A 26,104-nucleotide genomic window follows, 5' to 3' on the forward strand; every position below is an offset into this window, starting at 1 on the left:
TGGGTTCCATTTTCTTTGGTGTGCCCAAAATGACTGTGGCCAAATAATTTCATTGTTGGTTCTGGTCTGTTCAATGCATAACTCAATGAAACTTCTGACTTCCTCTCTGCTAAACCAAACAGATTAAAGTTACAGAATGAGAAATGAGCTGAAGTAATCTCAGTGTAGATTGCAGGAAGGAAAGCGTGTGATCCACTTCTGGACTGTCTCACTTCTCTTTTACTAAAGAATGAGCAAGGCTGGACAGGCTGAGCCTGTGTTGGATGTGACTGCTAAGGGAAAGCATCGACTTCAAACTGCCTTTGATTATTTCTGCTTCATATGGTGAAAGTACAACCCAGGATTCAGTTTTCACAGAAAACTTCTAACGCTCCAAGTTCCTTATGCAAAGTTTTGTCCTTAGAAGGTTTCCCAGTAAAGCTGTTTTACAAATCTGCTCCAGCGCTGCTCACTCCCAGCTCCTCGGGGCAGATACTGCACTTCTCACAACACTTGTCATTTTCTTGCATTACAGTGACATCTCGTGGTATTTTAAATAGTTTCTGTGCAGCTGAGTTTTTTGTTTGGTTGGGGTTTTTTGGTATTTTTGTTGTTGTTGTTGTTTTGGGCTTTTTTGGTTTTTTGGTTTTTTTTCCTTTTATAGTATTGAGGTTTTATCTTTCTCATTTCAGGGAATCAGCAGTACTATTATTTTACAATTGCTGCAGGTTTACCTGCTGTGAAAGGTAAATATTCTATTTCTATTTCCACTATTGCTGCTTATTCTAGGTATGAATGGAGACACTTCTCGATACTCTTTTGAGTAAATGATAAATTCTATCATCTGTATTTGTGATATGGCAATAGATACACCAGTACAGGTAAAGGCCCCTTTTGGCACTGTTGGATTCCATTTAAACACATTATCCAGTATTGCTGGATTCTATTTAAGCACATTATGCAGTGCACTGCAGGATGCCACTTAAGCAATTATCCAGCTCCCTCTGCATAATAAAGGCCACAGCCGAAGCCCTTTGTCCACAGGTCTGTAACCGAGCGTGTCTTTGCACTTACTCGGGCAGTAAAAGCGTTTCTAAATTAAGCATAGGAATGGATTTCACTGGTTTAGCAAGTCATGCCCGGTAATTTCTCTGTGTGCGCGGAAATGAGCTCCAAGCAGCGGCAGCAGACAACGGCAACTGCGGCGCCCGCGGCTCTGAGGGCGCTCCCGCCGCCCGCGCTGATTGGCCGCTCGCCATTGGCCCGCGGCCGCGCTGCCGGGCGCTGATTGGCCGGCGGGGCTGGCGGGCGCTGATTGGCCAGCGCTGATTGGCTGGCGCGCGGTGAGGGGCGGGGCCCGGCCCGGCTGGCGCTGAGGGCGCGCGGCTGAGGGCGCGCGGCGGTGCCGGATCCGGCGGGGCCTGGCCGGGCCTGCGGCTCCTGAGGGAAAGCGAATGGTGCTCCCTCCTCAGGGCTGCCTGACAGACCGGAGAGCTGCGAGCTGCCAGCACGGGCCTCAGAGGAGGCCGCTGTGTTCATGTGTTGGAAAAAAGTAATTTAAAATCACCCTGTATTTGTTACTTCTGTATTATTTAGTACAGGAATAGCTAGGCTGTGTTCCCATTGATATTTTACAGAATTTATTCCCTATCTTTAATCACTATTGGTTTTGTCTGTATAGTGTCTGGGATGTGGAGACCAAACCTGCGAGTTGTTGACTGCACATGGTTTGGTTGGTGTAAAATAATTAATATAAAGCATGAACAGATTTGTTGCTTTATTAGATGCTTGACAAAGCAAATATTTTGCCTACCCTAGAGTATTAAGACACTATTTTTAGAAACCTCTGTTCCCAGATCTTGCTTTTAGCTGGTAGTAGTCACTTTGGAGCCTATCACTATACATATAATTAAGAAGTCTTTTTAGCTATGTCATTTAGAATATTTGTGTAAACGATTTAATTGACAATTTTATGTGAGGCCTTTATGGAGTTTTGCTATTGACCTTCTGTGCTCTTTCCTTGCTGGGAAATCCTGAGAGTTCTCCCAGCTCCCTCTGCCTCCAGCTCAGAAACTGATCATTCCTTCTCCTCTGCTTTAAGCAATTATTTACCCGTGCAAGAAAATTTCCTTATATCCCCAGGTGCTTAAATAGCATTTATATAGCATTTATACACTGACAAACTTTGTGCTTGTGATGTATTTTGACTGATTCCCAATGTGTTTGCAAAACCTCTTTAAAGTGTGATGATTGTTCCCTTTTGTGCAGCTCCATTGGTGAATTATAAAAATGCCAGCCAGGAATGAGATGCAGGTATGTGCTGATGGAGCAGGATTGAGTATTGATTGTTTTAATTATTAGCATTTAATTATAAGGAAAGTCTTCAGTGTGGTAGGAAGAAATTTTCTTTTGAGATGGCTTTGTTCAAAGTAGCTGAGTGGAAAGCAAGAGGAGCTGGAAATTGCTACTGATGAAAATAAATAATGTTTATTTAGCAGAGGTTAATCAGCTGAGGTGATACTTCAGATCAAAATGTTGAAATCCAGTTGTAATTGAAAGAAGTTTAGAAAGAATAAAGGGACAAAATGGATAAGGTAACTCAGAAGTGTAAAATATTAAATACACCAAGTAAGGGGCATTGATACAACAAACACTTCTGTAGGAATTTAATTGTAATATGAAGAAACAAAAGCCATAATAATTAAATAAATAAATAATTAAAATCTCAGTGCATAAGTGTCTGCAGGATTAATGTATTAGAAAGTGGGCTCTGTACTTAAGGTCTTCCACTTAATAATTAATTATTTTTATTAATTTTATTTATGTCTTTCATGTTATTAATTATTAATTATTTTTATTATTTATTATTTTAATTTTTTTATGATTCAGAATATTTGCTTCAAATGCAGCAGGTGGTTGTATAAAACTTGCCTCAAATTGTGTTAATTGTGTTATATCAGTGTTAAGCATGCAGTAATACAGTTGCTTTGGTATATTGCTTACAGTTTGAAATGTTAATTGATGAAGCTACAGGAAAAAAGGATTTCCAATCCTTAGAACAATTTCTGGCCACAGAAGAATGTGAAAATGTCTCTCACAGATGCAGCAAACAATTTGTCAACAAATTGGACAAGCTTCTGTGTTGGGTAATGTAATAATTGCATTAAAATCCTCTACAGCATCTTTGGAAGAGGGTGAAAAAAACTTTTTCCATTTAGCTTGGTTGACAATAGCAGTTGGTTTAAGAACACAAAATAAATTTTATGAATGAAATCTCTCCTTCAAGCTGCAGCTAAGGTGGCTTTTGAGAACAAAAAAAAGCATCTGGTTAATTAAAGATGGGTTCTTGTGGGACTTTACACTAAAGTTTATGTTGTAATTTCAATTTCAGGCACTTGACAAACAAGAATTCAAAAGCATTTCTACTTTACTGAATGCTCTTCAGAAATGTGGGAGAAAAATCAGCATAGCAGGAGAAGATGGGCTCCCAGCAATGCTAAAACATGGTCTTGTTGGAAGGATAAGTAAAACCATAAAGCATCTGTGAACTTCTAAATAAATATATAAACACAGATAAAGTGCATAAGCAATAAACAGCTCAGGGTTTGATTTGGTCTTTGGGTCAGAATTAAGAATTTCCCATACTTTGGCAACAAAGATTGTTCCTATTTAAATGTTCTTTGTCAAGTAACCCCTTATAAAGGGATGCTGCTCTATCCCAGTGAGGGTTTTGCAAATCATGCAATATAGAATTAATTTAGAAATGCTTACAGCAGTTGAAACAAGATGGTACATCTTCATGTGCTTTGTTGCATTGCTTTTGACTGAGGAATTAGAATTCCCTGGTGCCATTTAATTTATTTGCTTGTTAATTCCCACCACAATGATTTTTCAACCTGCTCTTTCAACAGATTTTTAGTGCTATTCTGATTATTTGGTGTTACTTTAACCTGTGTGTTAGATACTGTAATCATTTGTAACTCAGCAAAAATTGAACAACAGACACCAGTTCCTTTCTGCTTTCACCAGAGGTTTCACTGGAGAAAATGAATGGCAATGTCAGATGAGAGTTACTCAATTGCCTTCTCAGCTATTGTAATAATAAAAAAATAATAAATAATATAATAATAATAAATCTGCAAGTAAGAAACAACTGTTGAACAACTACTGTTGCCATTGAAACTAATGTAGTTTATTGAAACTGAGGTTGTTTTAGTAAGATAAATACCATTTAAAGTCATGTAGAACTCATTGTCTTTTCTTGTTTTGCAGTTACTGAAGTCTTTCTTCAGTGGTATGAAATACATTACAAGGGCCCAAAATAATAAACAAAATTTAATAATAAACAAAACCAGGGTGATAATTTTGTGCTTGTATTCACACCATCAAGCAACACTCTTTATTCAGCCATTATCAATTTTTAGCTGTTTTGTCTGTGGTGCAGGTGCCAAAGTAGATTTCCAGTTTTTGTGTTAAAAAGTCCTTAAAATCACCTAATTTTGTTTAGCCTGAGTGAAGAATTTCAGTCTGTGGGTAACATCTTCTTAGCAGAGTGAGGATGCTGTTGTTTTAATCATTGTAGAGTTTATTTAGTTTTATTTAAGTATAATACAAACCATTTTCCAGTCATTTTCCAGGCTATTAAAATAGATTTACCTTTCTTTTCCCTTTACATGGTTAATTGGTTTGAAAAGTTAAAAGGAATTTTGGTCCTCAGAGGAGATGAAAAGAATGAAATGCTTATAAGTCTGGCTGAAGATTTCTTCATCATGTTGCTGGTAAAAATACATTGATAATAAAATTTGTCAAAGTGATTGTTACTAGTTTAGCAATAATAGGGTTTTAAATATGTTTCTGTGTAATGTAATCTTGAAGTTAATAGTACAATGACTTCTGAAATAGATTATAAATCATTTGGGTTAAACAGTTTGCTGTATTCATACTAATTTCTGTTCATGGCTGGCATCCTGAAATAAAGTTTCAAAAACAGTAACAGTAAATGTTTAATGAACAAAAATATCTTCTTCTTGATCAAATTTTGATTATACCCATTATTGGTATGCTAATCCAGTTTATAAGATCTTTGAGTTCTCTGCATAACAATGTTTGTTATTGGTGAAATAATTTCAGTAAATTTAACTGAAATGTAATTTTGGGAGAACAAACTTGTTAACAGGGGTCATCTCTTAGGTTCTTTGTTAAGGAGAAAATAATTTCAAATCTTAAATGCTTTTTGATTACTTCCTTTAGGTACATGCCTGAATTTTTTATGCTGTAATATTTTCTTGATCAAAATGATTTGTTTTGTTTTTTTATTGCAGACTGTGTGTGATAGCAGACCTGAAGGTGAGCTTAAAAAGCAGAAATGAGAGTTTCAAATGTCTCTTTCTGGACACGCTAAGGAGCACATTTCTCATTCCTGTGACATCAGCTTTAGTTTGAGGTTTCTCTGTGGACAGATTTCCTTGGAACTTGTTGTTGTTAGTAGTAAAAAAGCACAATAAGTCTCAGAGATGGCAAATAAACTGAGTTATTCCTAAAAAAAAGTTCCTTCAAAGGTCCTGTCAAAGTGATCCTTCCTTATTGACCTTGTCCTTGTGAATGTCACCCTGCCCTTACTTTTCAGTGTGGCACTGGGGAGAAGGTCCCCACAGACTGTTTGGTGTCATGATCAAGGTAAAAGATTCATTTCCTTGGCCTTGAGGAGATAAACTCCAGCACCTGAGTTGTATCTCAGAGAGCTGAGTTATAGGATTGACCAATTACATTTAAAAATTAATAATCTCCTGCTAAGGGGAATTACACAGTAATGCACAGGAATAGAAACATGGTTACTATAAATTGTAGTAACTATTCTGTTTTATATATCACTAATCCTGTATTTTATTTCTAAATGAAAATGTATCCTATCCCAAGTGTTTATGAGGGGACACTCTAATACATTCTTGATTCCAACTCTGATTTCTTTCCTGTTTGTTAGGTAAAATGCAAATACTAGAAAACTTTGTTCTGAGAACATGTTCCCTCATCACTGATGCAAGAATTAACATTTATGTTCAGCAGGAGGTAAACATCCTTCTTTTTAAGCAGCAGTTTCCTGGGTAGTGTGTTAACAGATTTTGTGGAGACAGTTATTTAACTGTGCAGATGCTACAAAAAAGAGAATATTGTAGTGCTTTAGGATCAGAAGGATTGTATAATGTTTCTCTGGGAATGTTTGTTGTTGTTTATGTGTTGGGGCTGTTCCAGATTACCTGTTTGTGGTGGTGGGGCTGTTTGTGGGGTTTTTAAGAGTAAGTTACAAAATACTGATACTAAAGTTCTGGTGAGGAAGCTTTACAAAAGTGTAGGAAGAAAAACGTGCCTTACAAGTCCTAGAAATAGGATTAAGGTTGTAAATTTGCATTCCTTCCAGTACTCTCCAAATTTCTTCTGTTTGTTTTAGTAACCTCAAGTTGTCAGGGGATTTTCCCTCTAAAGAAAGGGAGGCTAGAAAATAGTCTTCTGGAAAGGCTACATCCCCAAAGGAAAGGCTTTTTAATGTTAATTTCAGGTGCACTTTAGCTCGGCAAGCAACTACAGACAGAACTCTAGCTTGGGAAGATTTTCTGTGTTTAAACCTACATATAAGTAACAGCTGTTGAGCAACTATGTTCCCATTGAAATGAATGTAATTTATTGAAATTAAGGTTGCAAGATAGACACCATTTAAAGTAATGCAGAAATTGTTTGGTTTTTCTTGTTTTGCAGTTACTTAAGCCTGTTGCTTTCTTCAGTGAAATACATTGGGCCCAAAATAAGAACAACTCAAAGTTTAACAAACTTACTTTATATTTAATCTTGCTCCTTTTTTTTCCACTCTTCTTAGGTAATAAAAAAACTGAATGCATTGCTTGACAAGATCCCTCGAGATGCCAGGAAAAGGATACTTTCTACAAAGGAGATGTTGCTTGTCATGTAAATGATCTTCAGTATAATTTTTGTATCATTCTATCATTTGCAGAGTTGGGAGGCAGTTTTTATTAAGCTGTTGTGCAGATTGGTCCCTGATTAACTCAACTTCTGCACTTGCTGTTGAATTCTCAGTGTTAGTGGCTGTGTACAGGTATTCTCATGGGTTATTCTCCATTAGGATCCTGAATTTTCCTCTTTCCCTGTCTGAATCAGGCTTCTCTCCATCCCAGTTATCATAAAACAATTAAACTCTTATTTAGGATGTGCTTAAAGCACAGTGAATTAGTCACTGGAAAATTGGGCTGTTCACACTGGAAATCATTTTACAGCACTTCAGGAAAGGAAAGAGAATCAAAATTGTATCTGTCAGGTGATTCAGATTCCCAGCAGTGCTCCCAGGGGTATTTACCCCTTGGAAGTCTTAGAGTTCCATGGAATCAGGGGTTTGTCTCATACAGTGAAAGTTTATAATAAGACTTTTCTTCTGGGCCTTGTGTTGCTGTCACATTTTGATGAAATGTTCTTCTGTTTGGCAGGAGTCAAATGGGGAGGACAATTTTGGATGCTGGAGGTGAGCATGAGAATTAATTTGATATTGAGCTTCTTAAAAATTAGATGCAGGCTCATTAAGAAACCAGAGAAGGCATTTGGAAGCTGTGGGATGCTGTGGTTAATAAAAAATATAAATACTGCATGAAAACAGTCTGCAACCTGGAATGTTTCTGTGTGGTCAGTGTATGGAAAACTCATTGAAGTTTTTGGTTTTCTCTAGTATAAAAGTTTTCAAATAGGAAACATTATAAAGAAGTTAATCTTTGAGGCTGTGAGCTGTGGCCATGAGTGGTAGTAGTGCTGTAATTTCCCTCAGGGATCACTTTGGTATCCAACAATTCCCCAGCTCAGAGGGATGAAAGTTGAAAACTTCTCTCTCTTGTTTAAACACCTGGTGTGTTTAAAAATAACCTGTTTAGTAACAAAAATTAACTTGCTTAGTCATCATTATTCCCATACTTCTTTTTCTAATTATCCTTTCTGGGTTACATATTTGGATCTAATGGGATCTAGATTATTCTTACCCCAGTTTCCTGAGAATATTTTCCACCTCAGTAGTTATTTCAATCTGCTCTTGCTGTGAATTATGTTGTGCTGCAGACTATGACACACAAGTGGCCATCACAGAAGCTCTGTGCAGAATGGTGTCAGAGAAGCAAAGGGCAGTTCTGGCCTCCCAGTGGTTCCCCATGGAGTTTGTGTCCACTGCATTTAAAGGAATTAAAGATTCAGAATTTGAGACAGTAAGTCACATGAAGAATATTTCCAGGGAGGGAAATTTCCATTTTACAATTCTTTAAGAAATTTCTGTGTTTTAATAGGATTGCAGAAAATTTCTTAACCAAGTGAATGGCATGCTTGGAGACAAAAGAAGGTAAAGCTAATTTTTTTAATGCTAATATATTTTCTTTTTTTGGATCTTGTGTTGTGATTAAATTTCATGTTGCCTCCTTGGGGTAAAAATGACTTTGCTGGTATCTCTAAGTCTCTAAAGTTTGTGAAGACAAAATCCAATCACTATGTTCAGATCTGGAAAATTTATTTACAGCATTATAAAATACTTGAAAAAATATTCTTTTCTTACAGGGTTTTTACATTCCCATGTTTATCAGCAGCTCTTGATAAGCATGAGGTAAGGTGTTCTGCCTTCTAGTTAAGAAAAAATAGAGATAAAATAAGAAAATTACCTTTTTTTAGAAGTATACAAATAGGCATGGACTGAAAGTTTGTCAGGGGCTCAGACCAACATGAAGCTTCTTAGCTGGTAGTGATCAGTGCTCTCTGCTCTTACTGTTTTATCTTATTCTTTTTGTTTTAGCTCCAGATACCATTGGATGAAAACCTGGAAGAGTTTTGGATTGATTTCAACGTTGGCAGCAGCAGTATTTCCTTCTATGTGGCAGCAGAGGATGCAGTAAGCTGAGTTCTGTCTCCCACTGGGTTGTCCTGAGGCAGCAGATACACATTCCTTGGAGTGTGTCAGAATTTATTTCCCCATGTTCAACATGTTGAACTTATGTGTTCATTCTAGTGTCGATGGGGCTAAAATCAATCCAGATTTGTTGATATTTAGATCAAATAATTTCACAGTAATGAATTCCCAGTGCTGTTCAGGAATAGTTTAACACATGCATAGGGAGCAAAGGTGAAGCACAAGTTCTGTCACTCTGTGTAACAGAGATTTAAAAAGTTGGAAATTTGTCCTCACTGAATGACTTTGATTACTGGATTTCTTTTAATTGTAATATAATACTTTTCTGTCTTTCAAAATGTATTTTTCATGTAAGGATCTTCAATGGGAAACAGTCATTATACAAGAAGATGATGTCAACATGTACAGCCTGGAAGGTATTTAAACTCAAAAATGGGGCCTTTTGTTGTGTTCAGACTTGGATTTTTAATCTAATTTCAAATTGATTATTCTTAAGTACTGACTTAATTCTGCCAAAGCAGAATTCTCACTTAAAATATTAAGGAACTGTTTTTATCAGGGACAAAATTGCACTGCAGTCATGTCTGCACTTTGACATGCTGGTGTGATTTTAGGAAAATAACTTGATAATCATGTCTTAGAGTTATTTCAATATAAAATAAGGCATAAGACAATGACAGATTACAATATTGCTTTTGAACTTGTTAGAACAGTAAATACCAGTAATTTTTCTGCAGCTATAGTAAGTAACACTTAAAGAAGATTCTGTAGAATAATATGCAGCATATTTCTAAAATATTAAATTTTGAATTGTTTTACTAATAAAATTATTCTAGATTAGAGAGAATTAAATAAAATATTAATCTTAGTACCTGAACTGAAGAATCTGTCATGTGTTGACAAAGATTATATGAGATGCTGTTAAATTGAAATGAAACTGCTTTTCAAATTTTGTTTTTGTCCAGAAAAAGATTCAAAGAAATTATTAACAATAGATCTAAAAAGCCCAATGAGTGTGGGCAATCTTGAAGGAAGGAAATTTCTTTTATATTTTGATTCCATCTTGGAAATCGAAGATGTGGTCATAAAGATTTATGGATTTCATAAACGTAAGGTAAGATTTAAACACATTTTGAATAGTTTTTCATTGATTCAAACTCAGTGTCTCATTGCCATATAACTGTTCCAGCTGTGATTATTGGTATCTCTCCATCCCAAGAGTTTCTCATTAACATCACTGCTGCAGAACTGCATCATGTGTTAACTTTGGGAAAGATGCTTAATAAGGACAAGAGGAAATGGCCTCAAGTTGCACCAGGGGAGGTTTAGGTTGGATTTGAGGAAAATCTTTCCACTGAAAGGGTTGTCAAGCCCTGGCACAGGCTGCTAAAGCAGTGACTCTGTGTGACACATGAGGATGTGGCATTTGGGGACATGGGCTAGTGGTGGGCTCAGCAGTGTTGGACTCAATCACCTGGAATGATTCTTTCATTCCAAGACTGAAAATTATTTGCAACCAAAAAAGTCACCAGGCTGGAATGAGAACACCATACTTTCATGTCAAATTTTTGCATATTTAATTTTCCAGAAACACAACCTGGTTGCTTACAAATGCTTTCAGAAATGATTCATGAGCTGTTTTGTTTTGCAGTGCAATTAACACTCATGAATTTACTCATTTAGTATAACATTTTTTACTCCTTGCTGCTTGTAAGTAAATGCTTTGTCCTGAAGTCTGACTGAAGAACTCAGGAGGGATGAAACTTCTGTGAATTTGTAGAATCTGTTTTCCTCTGTTATCTGATTTCAGACATTTATGATCTCTCACTTAGATATTTTGTTTCTTGTTTTAAAAAAGAGCAAAATGTTTATTTTGTCCTAACCTTTGCAGGAGTTCAGCAAGAAGCAGTCTTCATCAGTAGCCAAAACAGCTGTCCACATTGTCTTTGATGAAAGTGGATCACAGGTATTCTACCTCAGTGTGCTGAGATGATTTCTTGGGGTTTAATTAGTTTGATTATTCATAATTTATAATCATTCACAGTAAAAACAATGACTTCAAAATATCAATAAGTAAAGATAAGTCTAAAGCCAGGCAAGTAGTGCCTAGTATGCATGCATTGGTTTTTTGGGGAGATAATAAAATCGAAATCATAGGATAAAACAGAGAAATATGCACAGGGCAAGTTCTTTTATGTGCATTGTTGCTTAAAAATCCATCCTTACAACAAAAATAGCAATTAGGTTTGAAGCTTTTCATACTGAAAGTCTGTAATCTCTGAAGTTTATCAGAATCTCCAGTGGGGGATGTGTTACTTATGGTAAAGAAGTTGCTCTGTGTGTTTGTATAAAAATAAAACATTGTAAAATCCAAATATTGTATACAAATTAAAAGAAATTAAAATATTCTGTAGGTACTGGTACCAGAAAGTCAGTTGTCACCAGGTTTGAAAGAAAAATCTGGAGAGGAGGAGAAACTCAGTAAATACAAAACTCAGCAATCTCTTGGAAATTTGAGGACTCAGAGTAGAAATAACAGTCAAGAAAAACTCAGTGGTGATTCCTCCAAGGTAAATAGGATTGTCAAAACAAAAAGGAGTAGAAAGAAAATGCATGTCAATTTAAATATTTGTAATATTTAATAGTCTAAATCCCTTCTTATTTTGCAGTTGAAATATAGTTAGTTCTGTAACAAGGGTTTGGTTGTTTTTCCTTATGACTTAACACTAACCTGTAAAAATCCTTTTGCTAAAAACATTGTTAGTATTTTGAAGCTACAGTAATGTGACAGAAATAAAAAAGGAATTGTTAATGATCTTTAGATCATGATGCTCTGAGAATTCTCTTTAATGAGAAGTTTTGAGGATATGCTCAAATGTCCCAGTATGGAAAAGTTAAGTATGGCCTCAGAGACTGCTGGGGAGGGGCTAAAAACTGCAACAGTTCCCGTTTCATGGTGCAGCAGTGGGTGTCTTGCAGTAATTCATAATCCTCTTAATGCTTAGTTTGTAGCTTTGCAGAATCTCCAGGGAATCCCTTGGTGAACAAGGGGCATGATTTGCCCATGCTTCATTGAATTAATTTAGAAAAACAAAAACCATGAATCTCAGTTAAAAAATACTTTGTTGAAATATAACTGCATAAAAATCACTTCACCTTAGTGTCTACAGGAGCAGCAATTGACAAACCAATAATAGAAAGTGTCAAGAGACTCTTGGCAATAAATTTGCTGAGTTCTTGTGCTGTCATCCTGAATCAGTGTATTATGATCAAGTTCTTTCTGTTCCTCGAGGTGACTCCATCCCATAAAAGGAAAGTGTCTGAGCCATCTGTGCCTATTCCTGGAGCAAGTGTGTCCTCAAGGAGTCCACAGTTTTTTGTCAGCACATGTAAGTTTGCAAGTGCTTTCAGGGTAGAAATACACTCTAAATGGTGTTTAAAACTCAAGCATGAGCTGTGATCCTTGGCAGAGCTGGAAATGAAAAGGAGAAGTGAGAAAATCTCCTGAGCAGATTTTTAAACTTGAAATGTTTAGGGGCCTGGTGTCCCTGGACATGGTGTGGGACAGGGGCTGTGCTGCATTCCCAGCACTGGGGTCACCTGGCACTTCTGCTGCAGCTGTCAGGCAGCTGCTGCTGCTGGAGCCAGCTGAGAACTCAGTAAAAATCTACTACAGTCAAGTCTTTATATAGAAACCAACTGTTTTCTACCAGAGCCAGCCTGAAACAAGCTTTGTTTTTACCTCTGGACATCCACAGTCTGTGGTCCATTAACAGAGTTGGAATCAATGAAATTATTAAAGGTCCATGAGGAGCTGGTACCAAAACTAACCAGCTTCTGGTGGAGTTTATGGCATAGCTGTGATAGTGGGCAAAACTCTTCCTGTTGTCATGGGAGAACTGGTGGAATTCTAACACATCTCTCTTTTGTTTCAGCCACTCCTTTTAAAGGGAGATATAAATTGCCTTTGGAAATGACCAGCTCTACTAAGAGGTCTGATAATGATGCAGTAAATGAGAGCAGAGCAAAAAATTTCTATCAGGAGCCTCCTGGAGTATGCATGTCCTCTGTAGCTAAGTCTTTTTCTTAGAATGACATTAATTTATGTTTTAATTTGTTCTTAATTCATGTTTTAAAGAGCTAGTTTTACAGACAGCAAGTCACTTTTAGGAAATACTATTTTTATTTTATTACATTATGTTTTCTTGCCCTCTGAAATTCAGGTTTAACATGTTTAAAGTCAGACTGAACTCTAACAAAATTAGGCATTTTGAATTCATTCACCAGTTCTCACCCCAGAATTAACTTCCTTCTTCTGGAAGAACCTCAGTTCTTCCTTTGTGTATAATAGGACAAAAGTGTTTGCAATAATTTCTAATTGATTATGCAGTAGTGAAATAGTCATAAAACATAGAATAAATTCTCTGTGCTTCTGAAATGTTCAGCTTGCAGCATTTAAAGCAATTTTTTAGTGTATTTTTGATCAGGCATTTACTACTATAAAACAAAACTACATAGGTGTCACTGACCTGCAGTTTGAGCATACTTTTGATTAATTTTTTTTTGAACAATGATTGTAAAAAAATATTTTTATATTGTTTGTGGTTGCAAATGTCTGCCTTGCTCAGATTCAGGTCAGGCCCCAGACTATGGGACTCTGAAGCATTTTTTGATACAGCCATGCTTTGGAAAAGACTTTGATGTACAGAATGTTTTGTTTAGAGCATTTCTTTGGCTTTTATGGGCTGTAACTGGCAGTGTTACTGTGCTTTTTAGAGTGGGGAGAGATGCAAAGTAGACAAGGAATTTTGTGAAACAGACCAGATCAAGAAGTCAGATACAGGAATGAGGCAAAAATACTTGGTAAGGTACTGGAACAGCACTTCCATGAAATGAGAAAGCAAGTCATGTTTTATTAGAGAAAGCACAAGTTTATGAGGTTGTACTGCTTTTGGTCCTGCACTAATATTTCCTTTTGGGTGTCATTCCACTGTAGCAAATACATTCTGAAGAAGCTGTAAAAGTTGTACAAAAGGCCACAGAAAAACAAACTGTAGGCAAGTAATTTTACAAGCTTTGATAGTCCTTACTTTTAAAATTATTTTAATTTTTTCTTTTGCCATAATAATTGACACCAAATTAATGTTTTATTTAGATGACATGTTAGATATTGTTCCTGATTCTCAGCCAGTTGGGAAAAGCAACAAACTTTTGTAAGTACTGGAAAAGAATTCCAAGTCATTGTTGTCACTAATTTTGAAGAGAACATTTTCAAGTATTACCCAAATTTATATTTTCTTGCAATGTACATTTCTTTGATATCTCTAAGATATAATAATTTTCCTATTTTATGATGCACTTTTACTGTAATTAAGACTCAAATTCTGATAGTAGGATGGTGTTGTTTTTGTTAGGCTGTCTGGTCTTTTGGAGACTTCTTTTGATAAAACTGAAACATGGAAAAACAGAACATTCCCTCTTCCTGAGAAGAATGTGACAAGTGGGGACAAGCAAAAGCCAAATCTGTCATGGGCACATGCATCCCATCCAGGTGATGGTCACACATGGTCAACTGTTACTCTCAAAAACAGATTCAGAGAAATTAACTTGCTTATTTTTCCTCTTATTACTATTGATAGTGAAAGAGCTGTGAAGCAAAAAACATTTCTTCAGCTTTTTGAAGTACCTCTCCAGATAAATAAATTTAAAAAAAACAAAACCAAGAAAATTGAATTGATTCCATCCTCAGTGGAGTCAGAGTGTTGATCATACATCAGAAACTGTTAAATACAGAAGGGAAAAATATTGAAACTGCTACTGAACCATGGTTTAAAACATTTCTTGCAGCCAGAGTGTCTGACACATCTTTGCATTCTGATCTTGCACGAGAGGACCCTGATGTTCTCCTCAGAAAAGAGACTGCAATTCCAAAACAGTCAAAGACAGTGAGAGTTTCTTACTTTTGTTAATTCTGCTTGGAATTAAGAGAATTGTCCAATTTTTGGTGTTTCAAAATTGGTGTGTGTTTACTGTCATGCAAGGGAAAGTGGTTTTCAAATTAATGTAATTGAATCCATTAGGAGACATTTAATGAAGTTTAGAGGGTTCTTAGGAACATGAAGCTCTGTTTGCAGCTTTGTTCTTCTGTTGGATGTTGTCTTAAACTGTTTTTATAGAAACAAAAGTCTAAAGACATGGCAGATACAGCCAAATCACTAATCAGTAAAATCAGTGAGAGATACAGAGACAAGAGTGATGGGAAGAGCAAAGCAAGAGATTCCCTGGGCTTAAACAGGTATGATGTGAACTATTTCCTTTTTGTGCTGTCTCTGTGATGTGCCCATGAATGCTGATAAATGAGAGGAACTGGCTCTTTTAATCCATCTCTTAATTGATGTTGTATTTAAATGCATTAATAAATTTACTGAGTTTGATAAGGTTTTTTTATATAGGCAGCATTCTAATGCATATATTCTAATTAGTATTTAAAATGTATCTTTATTTTTAGGACACATTTAAATAAATCCTGGATCTCCAAGGTAACACATTAGTGCTTTTGTTGGAATTGTTTTTAATATGTACATACATGGTGGATGTCAATAGGTGTAAAGGGAAAGTTCATAAATAACCATTGAATATTAAGTATCTGTAGCTGTTAATGCTAATTATGTATTGACTGCAGATATGTTTTGCCATATTGAACTGTAGTTAATCAACCTGATTATCCTTATGATGAAGAATTTGCTTTTTGAGATGAGTGTCTATGAATACACAGTCAAGAGCTAACTTTCCATTTGTGGTTAGGAAGAAGTTCAGGACAGGACCCTAAAAACTGCTTCTTTTCTTAATATAACTGCTGGTCATGTTCTGTAAGTAGTTACAACAATTTGAAACACAATTTTTGATTACCCACACCTGACTCTGAAATGTTCATTAATTCTGTGACAAAATTGATCTGTGTCTGTTTGACAGGGATGATGTCTACAACTTTAACATCAGTGGGTTTGATGAGCCTACAATCAAGCTTGGAGTAAGAAATACCTGAAATTTTTATGTTATGAATAGAATACAGCATTCTCAAATATTGAACAATATACTCTGTCTTAAGATTTTGACCACTTCAGGCTGTGATGATTAAGAATTAACTGTGTGAATTAAGAATTTAACAGTGTGTTAGGAGTATTATTATTTTAAATTATCCTGCAAGTTATTGGCATCCTTCTAATCCCCATTTCAAAGACATCTTTGTCCAGATGTTTGAGCAAAAAGAAAATCTACAGATGATAAAAGGTAGTTTTGCTTCTTGTGGCTCAGAGGAGTGAATTGAGGCAGGTTGTGAAGCAGGTGGGTGGAACTCTGGTATTGCTTTGACATACTGAAAGCTTCAGTCAGTTGTGTTGGTTTTAACTGTCAGCTCTAATAAATAAATTGTGAGACAGAAATTAATGATCCTTAATTGCTGAGTGTAATAACTAATAAAAAAAAAATCTCCTTAGCAGTTACTGGCTCGTGGCCTGTTTAATTTTGTGCAGATTTTATAACTAATGAAAACCTTCATTTGTTTCTTCTCTGTTTGCATTTTTAGATCCAAGAATTGCGTGTGACTGAACTGAGTGTTCATACAGAGACAAACAAAAAAGGGTAGGATGTTCTCTTTGGATGGCTGATTATCCTAGTACAGCCTGCACTCTCCAGCAGGCAATCCCAATATCCCAGGGAATGTGGCATGACAAGAATATCTTGGCTGTATTGGGTTTTTTTTAAGCAATAAACATTGCTGTGTTCTCCCAGGCTGTTCCTTGATGGTCCTTTGGGAAGGTGCTAAAGAGGAAAGGATGTGTTCCATGAAGGAAATAGTTCTCCTCATGGAATACTACAGGGAGAGAAACTCCTGAGTAGAGGGGGATGGTTTTTGGTTAATGATCCTCCTGGAAAGGGCTGTGTTGTTACTGTGTATTCCTACTGATAATTGGGAAACAAACACAATCTTTAGGGTTTAAGGTGAACAGGTAATTCCAAAATAATGTAGAAACAAAAGTAAGTACCTTTGTTTGAGTCCTTAATCCAGATATCATGGGAATTGTAGAAAGCTTTCGAACAACTATTTTAAAATGTATTGTTTAAAGGTGGATTTTATTTCTCTAACTAAGGAACACAGCCATCAATAAATCCAGCACAGAAGGGAAGGGAAGAAAAAAGGTAAGACTCACATTTTTATGTGAGCATAGTTTGACCTGCCTTTAAATACCAATTATATAAAAATTAATCATTAATTAATTGGACTGTTTTGGGTTTTGTAGACTAGAAACAATCGAGACAAGAAGCATCTCTTTAGTGACTCAGACACAGAAAACAGAGGGGATGACAGCAAGACAGAGATTAGCTGGCTGCAGGAATCCAAGAGGAAACCTAAAGCCCAGATAATTGATTACAGTAGAAGTAAAAAATCTGGGAAACCAAAGAACACAGACAAAAGTAAGATCTTTTTATTTTCATATTTCTGAGGGATTCTGCAGTAAGTTTGTCCATAGACATGAAGTGCACAGCATGGCATGGGCTGTGTTGCAAATATCATATATTTTTGTTGTCTTGTTTCCAAGCATAAACAATTTTCACATTAGTTCTAATCATTTTTAAAGATCAATTTGCATAAATTCTGTGTTTTAATGTGGAAGACTGTGGGAGGATGGGAGAGGTACAAGTTGTTGTCAATTTTAAAAAGGCCTTTTGCAAAATAATGGGCTGGAAGCAGTTACTGAATCAACCAATTTGTGGGCATGAAAGTGATTCTGTTATTTTACAGCTAAAACCAATGTCAAACATTTGAATATTTTCCTGATTTTTCAACCTTGTATTGTAACAGCAAATAAATCTTCTGAAACTACTTACCACATGGATAAAGCTAAAAGCCAAAATACAAATAAGAAAAAGGTAAGTGTAAATTTGTAACTAGAATTTTAATGTATATTTAAAATCTTAGTTCCCCCCAGAAACTATTTTAAATAATTTTTCATGAATATGTGACATTTCCCCCAGATCATTTGTTAAATACAGTTTATTTTTTTTAAGTAATGTATCTTTTCATATAATATTTGTTGGGTTTTCAGTCATGAGCAAGTTAAAATGATTTTGCACATTGGGTGATGTTTTTAGTAGACTGATGGTTGGATTCTCTGAGCTTTGGTAAAAGTTAAACCTTTTCAGTTACAAGTAATTAAACCAAGCTATCTGCCATTTTATCTTATGCATGTATTGATCATTCTTGTTAACTGAAGATGGTTTTATTCTTCCAAAGACAAACAAATGTAAACCCCAGGATTCAAAACCAGATGAAACAATCATGAAATCCACCAGGACAAAACTCCCTCGAAGAGCAGCAGCAACAAAAAATTACAAAGAGCCTTCCAGTTCTGAGTGTGAGAGTGAAGAAGAGATTCCAACACACACCTCTAAGAAAGAGAAATCCAAAACACAGGTGTACAGTTCCACTTGATTATTAAAAATCCATTCCTGCCATGTTTTTCAAAGTAAACTCTGCTTTGTACTTGGTTCTGCTGAATTTTAAGTGCCCAACATAAGCAAATTGAAGTTAATTTTATAATTTTGAGTATTGTCCCTCTTTTTAATGATGTGTATTGAGCTGCTAAGAAAATCAGTCCTAAGTAATCTTCCTAGTCATAATAGATTTTGGTTTCTCTTGGAGATTTATTCCACTGCAAAGAAATACTGTGTGCTGTATCTAAAAATGTGATAATATTTTGAAAATGTCCTTAAATGAGAGGGTTTAATGAGCCAGATCTTCTGGGGATGCTGGTAATGCTGTGTCAATACATTTGCAGAATATCCAAATGGATTTTTAGTAAAGGAGCACTGGTTGCTAAAACATTTTCATTGTTTTAGCAGAACACGTCAATATATATAGAAAGGTTTACAAACTTCATTCATTAAATCCTAAAACATCAGTAATTGCCTCAAGTAATTAAATATTTCATAGGAATAAAAATTTATGTGTTGAGTTAGAGAAATTCATTGTTTATTGATGTTGGAAAACCTCATCTGCTTATGGATTTAAGTACTTCTGATGATGGTCCTTCTGCTTGATCTATGGTATATAGATAATAAATCTGTATCTTTATCAATTCTATGGACACTGTGGTTCCAAAGATGTTTATTTAACTTTTGTATTATAATAGAAACATATGAATGGGGCAAACAAGGATTCCAAGCAGCCAAAGGTACTGCAGGCTGTACCTGTGGAGCCACAGAGAGTGGATAGCTATGTGCAGAAAGCACTGGTCAAATCCAGGAATTCTGCAGAGCAAAAGGAAGTGGAAATTCCTTCAGCTGAGAGCCCTGCCTCCATTGAGACAATGAGATGTAGGTATTTGCACTTCTAATTTCTTGCAGTATCGAATCAAAAGGTGAAAGTTAATTGAGGGTTATCACAGCAGTACAATTTTATATTTATTTCTTGTTTTAAAATGAGATATCACATAATTCCAGTTGTTCCACATAATTTAAGGAATTTTATTAGTATGTCACTAACACTTGTGTAGGTTGGTGCAGTTATTTGACATCAGAGCAGTACAGAAACATTTTGTCAGTGTTAGAACAAATCTGGTACTGCTGAAACAGAGGCAGAGGGAGAAAGGGGAAGTGTGGCAAGGCCTGTGCCAAATTCCACCCATCTGAGATTTGGAAATTCCCAGGGCAGGGAGCAGTGTGGGGCTTTGGCTGCCCTTGTTTAACTCCCAGTGCTGGTGCTGACAGTGCAGGAACTGTTTCCCAGGTGCTGAGAGAGTGTCAGATGTCAGTCCAGAGCACAGCTCCAGTGAGAGGTCGCTTGATCTGCAGGAGTCACCACCAGAAGATGGGGAAATGCTAAACTCTGAGAGAGCAACCTCTCCCAGTAATTTCTGTCCACAAAACAAGAGTTTGCAAAGTCTGGGTGTAACTCAGTCCCCTGAGACAGCAGTTACAAAGTTGGCATTTGGAAGGAAAAGCTTCTCACCAGTTTTAACTGAAAAATCTTTGGTAAGAGCATTAACCTTTCTCAAGAGTTGTTTTAACTGAAATTGTTCCATTTGGCTGCCAACTCTTTTTTGCTTTTCCTCTCAATAATGTTTGGGGTTTTTTGTTCATGTACAGCTCAACTTAACCACATATAAAACTGTCAGTGGCAAAAATTCCAAAGGAGCTGCAGCAGAAACCTGTAATAATAATGAAGATTCAAGTTTCCAACGTTGCTTTTCAGACACTTTTTCTGTTAAAGGAAAGCTTCAGGATATCACTAAACCTATCCCCAAAAATAAGGAAGAGGTATGTTCCTAAATTCTTTGCTCTTCAGAAGAGACCTGCAGCTTTTTGCTTTATCAATTTACAGGTGGTGAGGTTTAAGGGACATCTGCTTCCAATAATGATTTTTTTTTTTTCTTAATGTGTAGCTCAGTTTAACAATATATAAAACTGACAGTGGAAAACGTGCAAAGGGAGCTGTGCTGGAAACAGGGAATAACAATGAGGATTCAAGTCTCCAGTCCTGCTTTTCAGACACAGTTTGTGGTAAAGGCAAACTCCAGAATCCCACCAAACCTCTCACTAAAAGTAAAGAGGTGAGTTGGGACATTCCTTGCTCTCCAGAAGAGAGCTGCAGCTTGACATCTCTGTTATCTCCTTTCCAGGTGCTGAGATTTAAGGGAAATGCATCTCAGTATTTAACAGAGATGTACCTGCTAATAATTAATTTTTAAATATTGGAGATGAATTAGATAATTGTTTATCATATGGATACAATGAAATAATTATATCCCAACAAGATCAGTTGCAATTCATATTTAAAAAAAAAATAACAGGGAGTAAATATTTTCTTAGTGACTTCCAATAAAAAAATAGATTATTTTTCACAACATAAATCTGAGTTTTTGATGGAGACTTCTAAAAGAAATTTAATGTTGAAGTTAATAAATAAATCAGTGTCTTTTCTTTTAGGATTGTGTAGCAGCATCCCCACTGTCCAGCAGGAGCAGAGTACAGGCTTGGATTAGAGAACCTTATTCCCCCTTGAATGAGTCAGGTACAGACATCTAAGTTAAAGCAAAAGACTTCCTATGTGTCTCCATAAGGGTTAATAAAAAAGTTTTATTTGGCATAATAACATGGCCAAAGTTTTTAAGTCTTCTTATATTTTATATATTTTCAGTATTATTCCATTTATACTCTTTTTCTTGTTTTCTCTGCTGTTTTAATTATCAAAAAACCCCTGAAAATTAAAAAAAAAGCAAAACCCTCCAACAGGCAGCTGTAGTAAAGAGTTAGTTGTCCTCCAAATAAAAAGTTAGAGGCATTCCTACTGATGCTGGGGAAAAATGGGGGTAAATGGTTTTATCACAGAAAAATCCCAGACTTGCTCAGCAGAGTTCAGTTGAATGTGCCCTCTATGAATGTGATGGTTTTGAATTTCTATGTAATTTTCATGTTTTAAAGCATCATATTTTAATATATCATCCTAGAGTTTGCATCCAATATGTCAATAAAATCATCTTTTTCCTCCCATCTCCTTGTTCTCAAGAATGCTAAAATTCAGCCTTGTTTCCATGTTTATTGAAGGACCCAGTGTACAGACATTCCACAAAAGAACTTATCACAGCACCACAGAGAGCAGCTCTGAAGAGGCAGAAACAAGCCAAGAGGAGGAAAAGAAAGGAAGAAGAAGAAGTTTACAGCCCAAAAAATTATTTAAAACAGATGATGCTGCTACTGGCAGAGGTTGGGCATGGACTCACAGTGCAAAGTTTTAAAATAATGTGACAAATTCAAGTTTTAACAAGGATATAGAATAGCCATAAAAAGAGAGACTAGATCTATATAAAAAGTCAGAAAATTGATATGCAAATAGAAACTGGTTTCAGCCATCTGATTGGTGACATTAATTTATATAGAACAAAATCTGTCCAAGGCCCTGTGCTAACTTCAGACTGGGAACTTTATAATACTGAATTTGATATTATGTTTTTGTTCTCTTCAGTGTCTGAAAGTGTCTCCACTCAGTCTGTACATGACCTGTCTGGTTTGGATGGGGAATTCTGGAAGCCTGATTGCTCAACCATCAGCATTTGTCAGCAGCTCCAGAAAGAATTTACCAAGAAAATTGAGGCAAGACCCTTCACACGCATCACTTGGGGGGTGCATGAGCAAATGGGGCACAGCTTGGCTTGCACCACACACTTGCATTTTTAGAAGGGGATTTGTTGTGATATTAAGCAGTTACAGTACTGAATATATTACAGGAGTTTTTTTCCTAAAGTGCAAATAATCTGAATTTCATGTTGAAACATCTCTTAGAACCGCTCCCGGAAAATGGATAATTTTAATAAGCAAACACTGAGAGCTGCTCATCAGCATTTGGCAACAATGAGTTACCAACTCCATGAATGCAGGTCAGTAATGGCAGATTTCTGTTAAAACATCCTCAAAATGCAGTGAATACCTTCTGCAGCTAACCTGGTTTGTTCTGCTAGGATGAGGCAGTTGGATGAATTTCATTGTACTCTCACTGAGGAACTTGAGAAATTTGAAAAGGACTCTCAGTCCCTGAAAATCATGGAAAAAGAATTCTTGGTTTGTATTTTAGTTGTTTGATCATGGGTAAGAGGGAATTCTGGTGGAATCTATAGATCATTAATATCATCTTTAACGTAATATCATTAATTTTGATTTTCAAAGCCCTTCCCTTTTTGCTTCTAGTTGGGTCAAGTTTCAAATAATGTATTTGGGGTGTCAGGATGCTCTTAGAACCCCAAGGTCACTCTGTGTTTTCCTACATGTATCCACTATAAACTCCTACAAGTGCTTTAATGGGCTGGGTTTTTCCAGCTCCTGAGGGGGCTGTGGAACTCCTGCCTCTTCTGTGTCCAGTCTGTGGTTGTCATTTTGTTCATATTAGAAATTAATGGCTTTTAATTTGGAAAATCAGTTCCCATTGATTAGCATCTCTTAATATTTTTCTTTCCAGACCTTTTGGAAAAAGCATTCCCACACTTTTAGTACGTACATGAAAAATGAGCAGCAGAGGTCAGTAGGGTTCACTAATCCTGGGATGAGATTGGTGTTCTGTTCACTTGAGGGAGATCAGCACAACTCCTCTTCTCTCTGCAACTTCTTCTATAAAAGAGAGATGATTGATGGGAAAATGAGATTAAATGAGATTCAAATGTTCATGTAATTATTCTCCAGCTAAATTTCTCCACATACCTGAGGGACTGTTCCAGCAGTAACAATGATGGGGATATTTATCCATGCTTTAAATGCAAATAGACTTCTAACAATGGGATGTATTTGTGCTCTGTGTAGGAAGTTCTTATGTAGCAAAGCTGTTTGAACTGCCTTTGTTTCTTTAGAGTTCAGATTCTTAAAACTTCCTTTGAAAAGAACATCTGCTATTCTGTTGGCTGTGAAGAAAATGTTGTTATTTCAAAGGTATGGTGAACTTCTGTTTTGCTCATTTTAATAATTCCTCAATTGTACTCACACATACCAGCAATGAATTTTTTCCTGAAGATTTTATCCTCAGCATTGTGTTAATGATAAATAATATTTTTAGCTGTTACCATTAAATATCCCTTAATTTAATAATATTCAGTGATTATGCCTAGATTTCACCCATTGCAAGGTGTGTGCAGTTATCAGGACTTATCCTGGATTCTGGGACTTTGTTTATTGGTGTTACTCATCCAAGAAAGAAAAAATTTAAAACATCCTTTTCCATAGGCAGGTGGCTGCATGTGTATCTCTTGGTTATGACACATTTAGAGATTTCATTGTTAGCTTGAAAATGTGCTGCCAGTTGTAAGCAGAGGAGATGCATTCAGTGTTTTTTTATAGATGCATATGATGAAAGAAGACATAAAAGGAATCCAAGAGAAATTTCTAAAAGAAATGGTAAATAAATTTATCTTATCCGAATTTTTGTTTATTTTTTGAAGTTTGAACACTACTAAAATTTTGATTACTAGTCCCCTATTAAACATAAAAATTAATCAGAATGCAAATGTCACTGACTTATTTCAAACCTTACCTGGATGATGGGAGCTGCAGGGAGATGGGAACAGACTCGTTTAGTTCTGAGTCTTAATGTTGAAAAATATTTTTGATATGTTAAACAGCATGTACAGTGCACCAGGATTGTAATACTTTAAATGAAATCTGTTTTTTCAAAAGTGATAAAAGTGATAAATGCAATTGTTTTGTACAGCAAGAAGAGGAGCTGAGTAACGTTCGCAGGGGATTGCAGACCTTGTTTCAATCAAAGGCAGAATTCTGAAATGATTTTTCAGACTCCTTCCTGAAATTCGAGGTGAATAGAAACACTTATGTAATGGAAAATTTGCTAACTTTTTCTTGGTTTTGGTCACACTCAAAGAAACTACTGTAATGAAAGCATATTTTCCTTAATAATATTAAAATCTATGTGAATAAGACTTACCCACTCACCTGTGAGATTTGGAAATATTTTACCAAATCTGCTAAAATGTAGTATGCCATTTTATTTTTAGCACATGCTATTTTCAAATAACTCTTTAGCAATTTTTATAGGCTACTTAACTGACTTTCAGAGAAATCACTTTGAATTTCACTTTGAATCTATGTTTTGGGTCTGATTGAAGATACAAGTCAGGAATTATTTAGGGACCAAATCACCTGGTTTGATCTCAGTCCTGTTTGTCTGTGGTGTTAGACTTCAGTAGGTTTTTCTGAGAGAGAACACTTGTGTTAGAACTTTGTTTCAATTAATTCTATTAAACTTAAGTAAAAAAACAAAAAAAAAAAAACCAAAAAAAAACCCCCGGATTCTGTCTGTTGGATTTTTTATTTTTTATTTTAATATTAATTTATATCATTGTTATTTTGCTTTAAATCAGTAAGAAGTAAGAAGTAAAATAAAGCTGCTGTTCAAATATTTTGAGTAAGAATTTTAAAGCCAAAAGGCTCTGTTGTCTCTGGAAATAATTATACTGAAATTTACAGTAAATAATTTGGTCCAGTCATTCCATTTGCATCAGTGCACAAATGTTTTCTGAGCTTCTGGTTTTTGTGTGTGGTTTTTTTTTAAGGTTTTTTTGAGCTTGTGCTCACTGTGATCTCCACTAGATGGACTCTGTGAGATGTTAAACTTTTCTTTCCACTGGTCTGATGGAATTATATCTGAATGAATCAGGACTTTTCTCTAAACTTTACAAGGTTTTAAAAGTGCACTGCAAGGCCCAAATTCTTTCTTACAAGGAGGGCATGTGGGTAGAATAATACTGCCTTGTTTTTAGTTAGTGACAGGAATTGTGCACTGCAGGCTGTTTCCCTTTCCCTTTGGGAGAGCAGCCTCCCTGTACCCTCTGAGGTGTGAACCCAAATTGCTGCAGGAACTGAGCCCAATCCATGGCCAGGGGGTGTCCAGACCCCTCAGTGGCTCTGCAATTGCCCCAGGCTGTGCCTCCCCAGCAGCAGAGCAGAGGCTGGGCTGGCTGAGGAAGGGGAGGCAGAGCCACTCAGAGCTCCCCTGGGGTCCAGGTGCAGCAGTGACACAGCTCAGGAGCACTGTTTGACATTTAAAAGCTGCTCTAAGCAATCTTTACAATATCTTTCTTTTTATTATATTTTTCAACATAATTTTAATGTGTTTTTTATAATATTTATTGCCAGGGGAAGTGTGCATCCCTGCTAAACAGTACATGCTGTAATGGATTATTCACCAAGTATAGTTTGTAATTAACAGTGGCTCATCTGCTCTGCTCAAACTGAAAATTAATCTTCTGCTGAAGAAACTTTGCTCTCCTTTCTGTTTAGCCTTTTTGTATATTGCACCTAGACTATCATTATATTGTTGTTAAGATTTAATCCTATATTATTAAGAATTAAATGATAGATATATGCATGTTGAAAGGCTAGTTATGGTGTTACGTATTTCTGTGAAAAGCCAGCAAATTTAAAAATTACAATAAAGAGGAAATAAAATCTTTGGATCAAGTGATGGGGTCATTCAAGTCTTCAGCTGATAGTCAAGTAAAACAAATATTGAAATGTTGACACCAGCTGTTCCAAGAGTCCTTAGTTCCTTCTCCCATTGCACTGACCCAGACTTTGTGTTGAATTGTGTCCTTACCTTCCATTCCTGCCTGGCAGCTTCTCCAGGAGCAG

General features: G+C 36.1%; 1 protein-coding gene across 1 annotated transcript; it reads left to right on the forward strand.

The window, feature by feature from the left end:
- Positions 1-1,430: 1,430 nt before the first annotated feature.
- On the forward strand, positions 1,431-25,892 carry SYCP2 (synaptonemal complex protein 2). The gene is given in 48 exon segments (XM_079321279.1): positions 1,431-1,531; positions 2,248-2,292; positions 2,985-3,125; positions 3,371-3,503; positions 4,630-4,757; positions 5,301-5,325; positions 5,960-6,045; positions 6,848-6,936; positions 7,470-7,504; positions 8,086-8,228; positions 8,307-8,359; positions 8,572-8,617; positions 8,804-8,899; positions 9,273-9,333; positions 9,883-10,031; positions 10,809-10,883; positions 11,332-11,487; positions 12,210-12,306; positions 12,853-12,971; positions 13,694-13,754; positions 13,757-13,785; positions 13,914-13,974; positions 14,073-14,130; positions 14,332-14,468; positions 14,765-14,862; positions 15,094-15,212; positions 15,426-15,456; positions 15,722-15,786; positions 15,890-15,947; positions 16,503-16,558; positions 17,068-17,116; positions 17,218-17,392; positions 17,781-17,848; positions 18,213-18,392; positions 19,111-19,294; positions 19,707-19,951; positions 20,066-20,236; positions 20,362-20,529; positions 20,906-20,990; positions 21,524-21,682; positions 21,942-22,069; positions 22,259-22,353; positions 22,435-22,534; positions 22,929-22,987; positions 23,314-23,392; positions 23,798-23,854; positions 24,168-24,269; positions 25,610-25,892. Coding segments are annotated over 46 exon segments (4,500 nt in total). The 5' UTR covers positions 1,431-1,531; positions 2,248-2,268; the 3' UTR covers positions 24,237-24,269; positions 25,610-25,892.
- Positions 25,893-26,104: the final 212 nt, after the last annotated feature.

Source organism: Erithacus rubecula (genome assembly GCF_903797595.1).
Source record: "Erithacus rubecula genome assembly, chromosome: 18".
In the NCBI taxonomy this organism is placed as follows: domain Eukaryota; kingdom Metazoa; phylum Chordata; class Aves; order Passeriformes; family Muscicapidae; genus Erithacus; species Erithacus rubecula.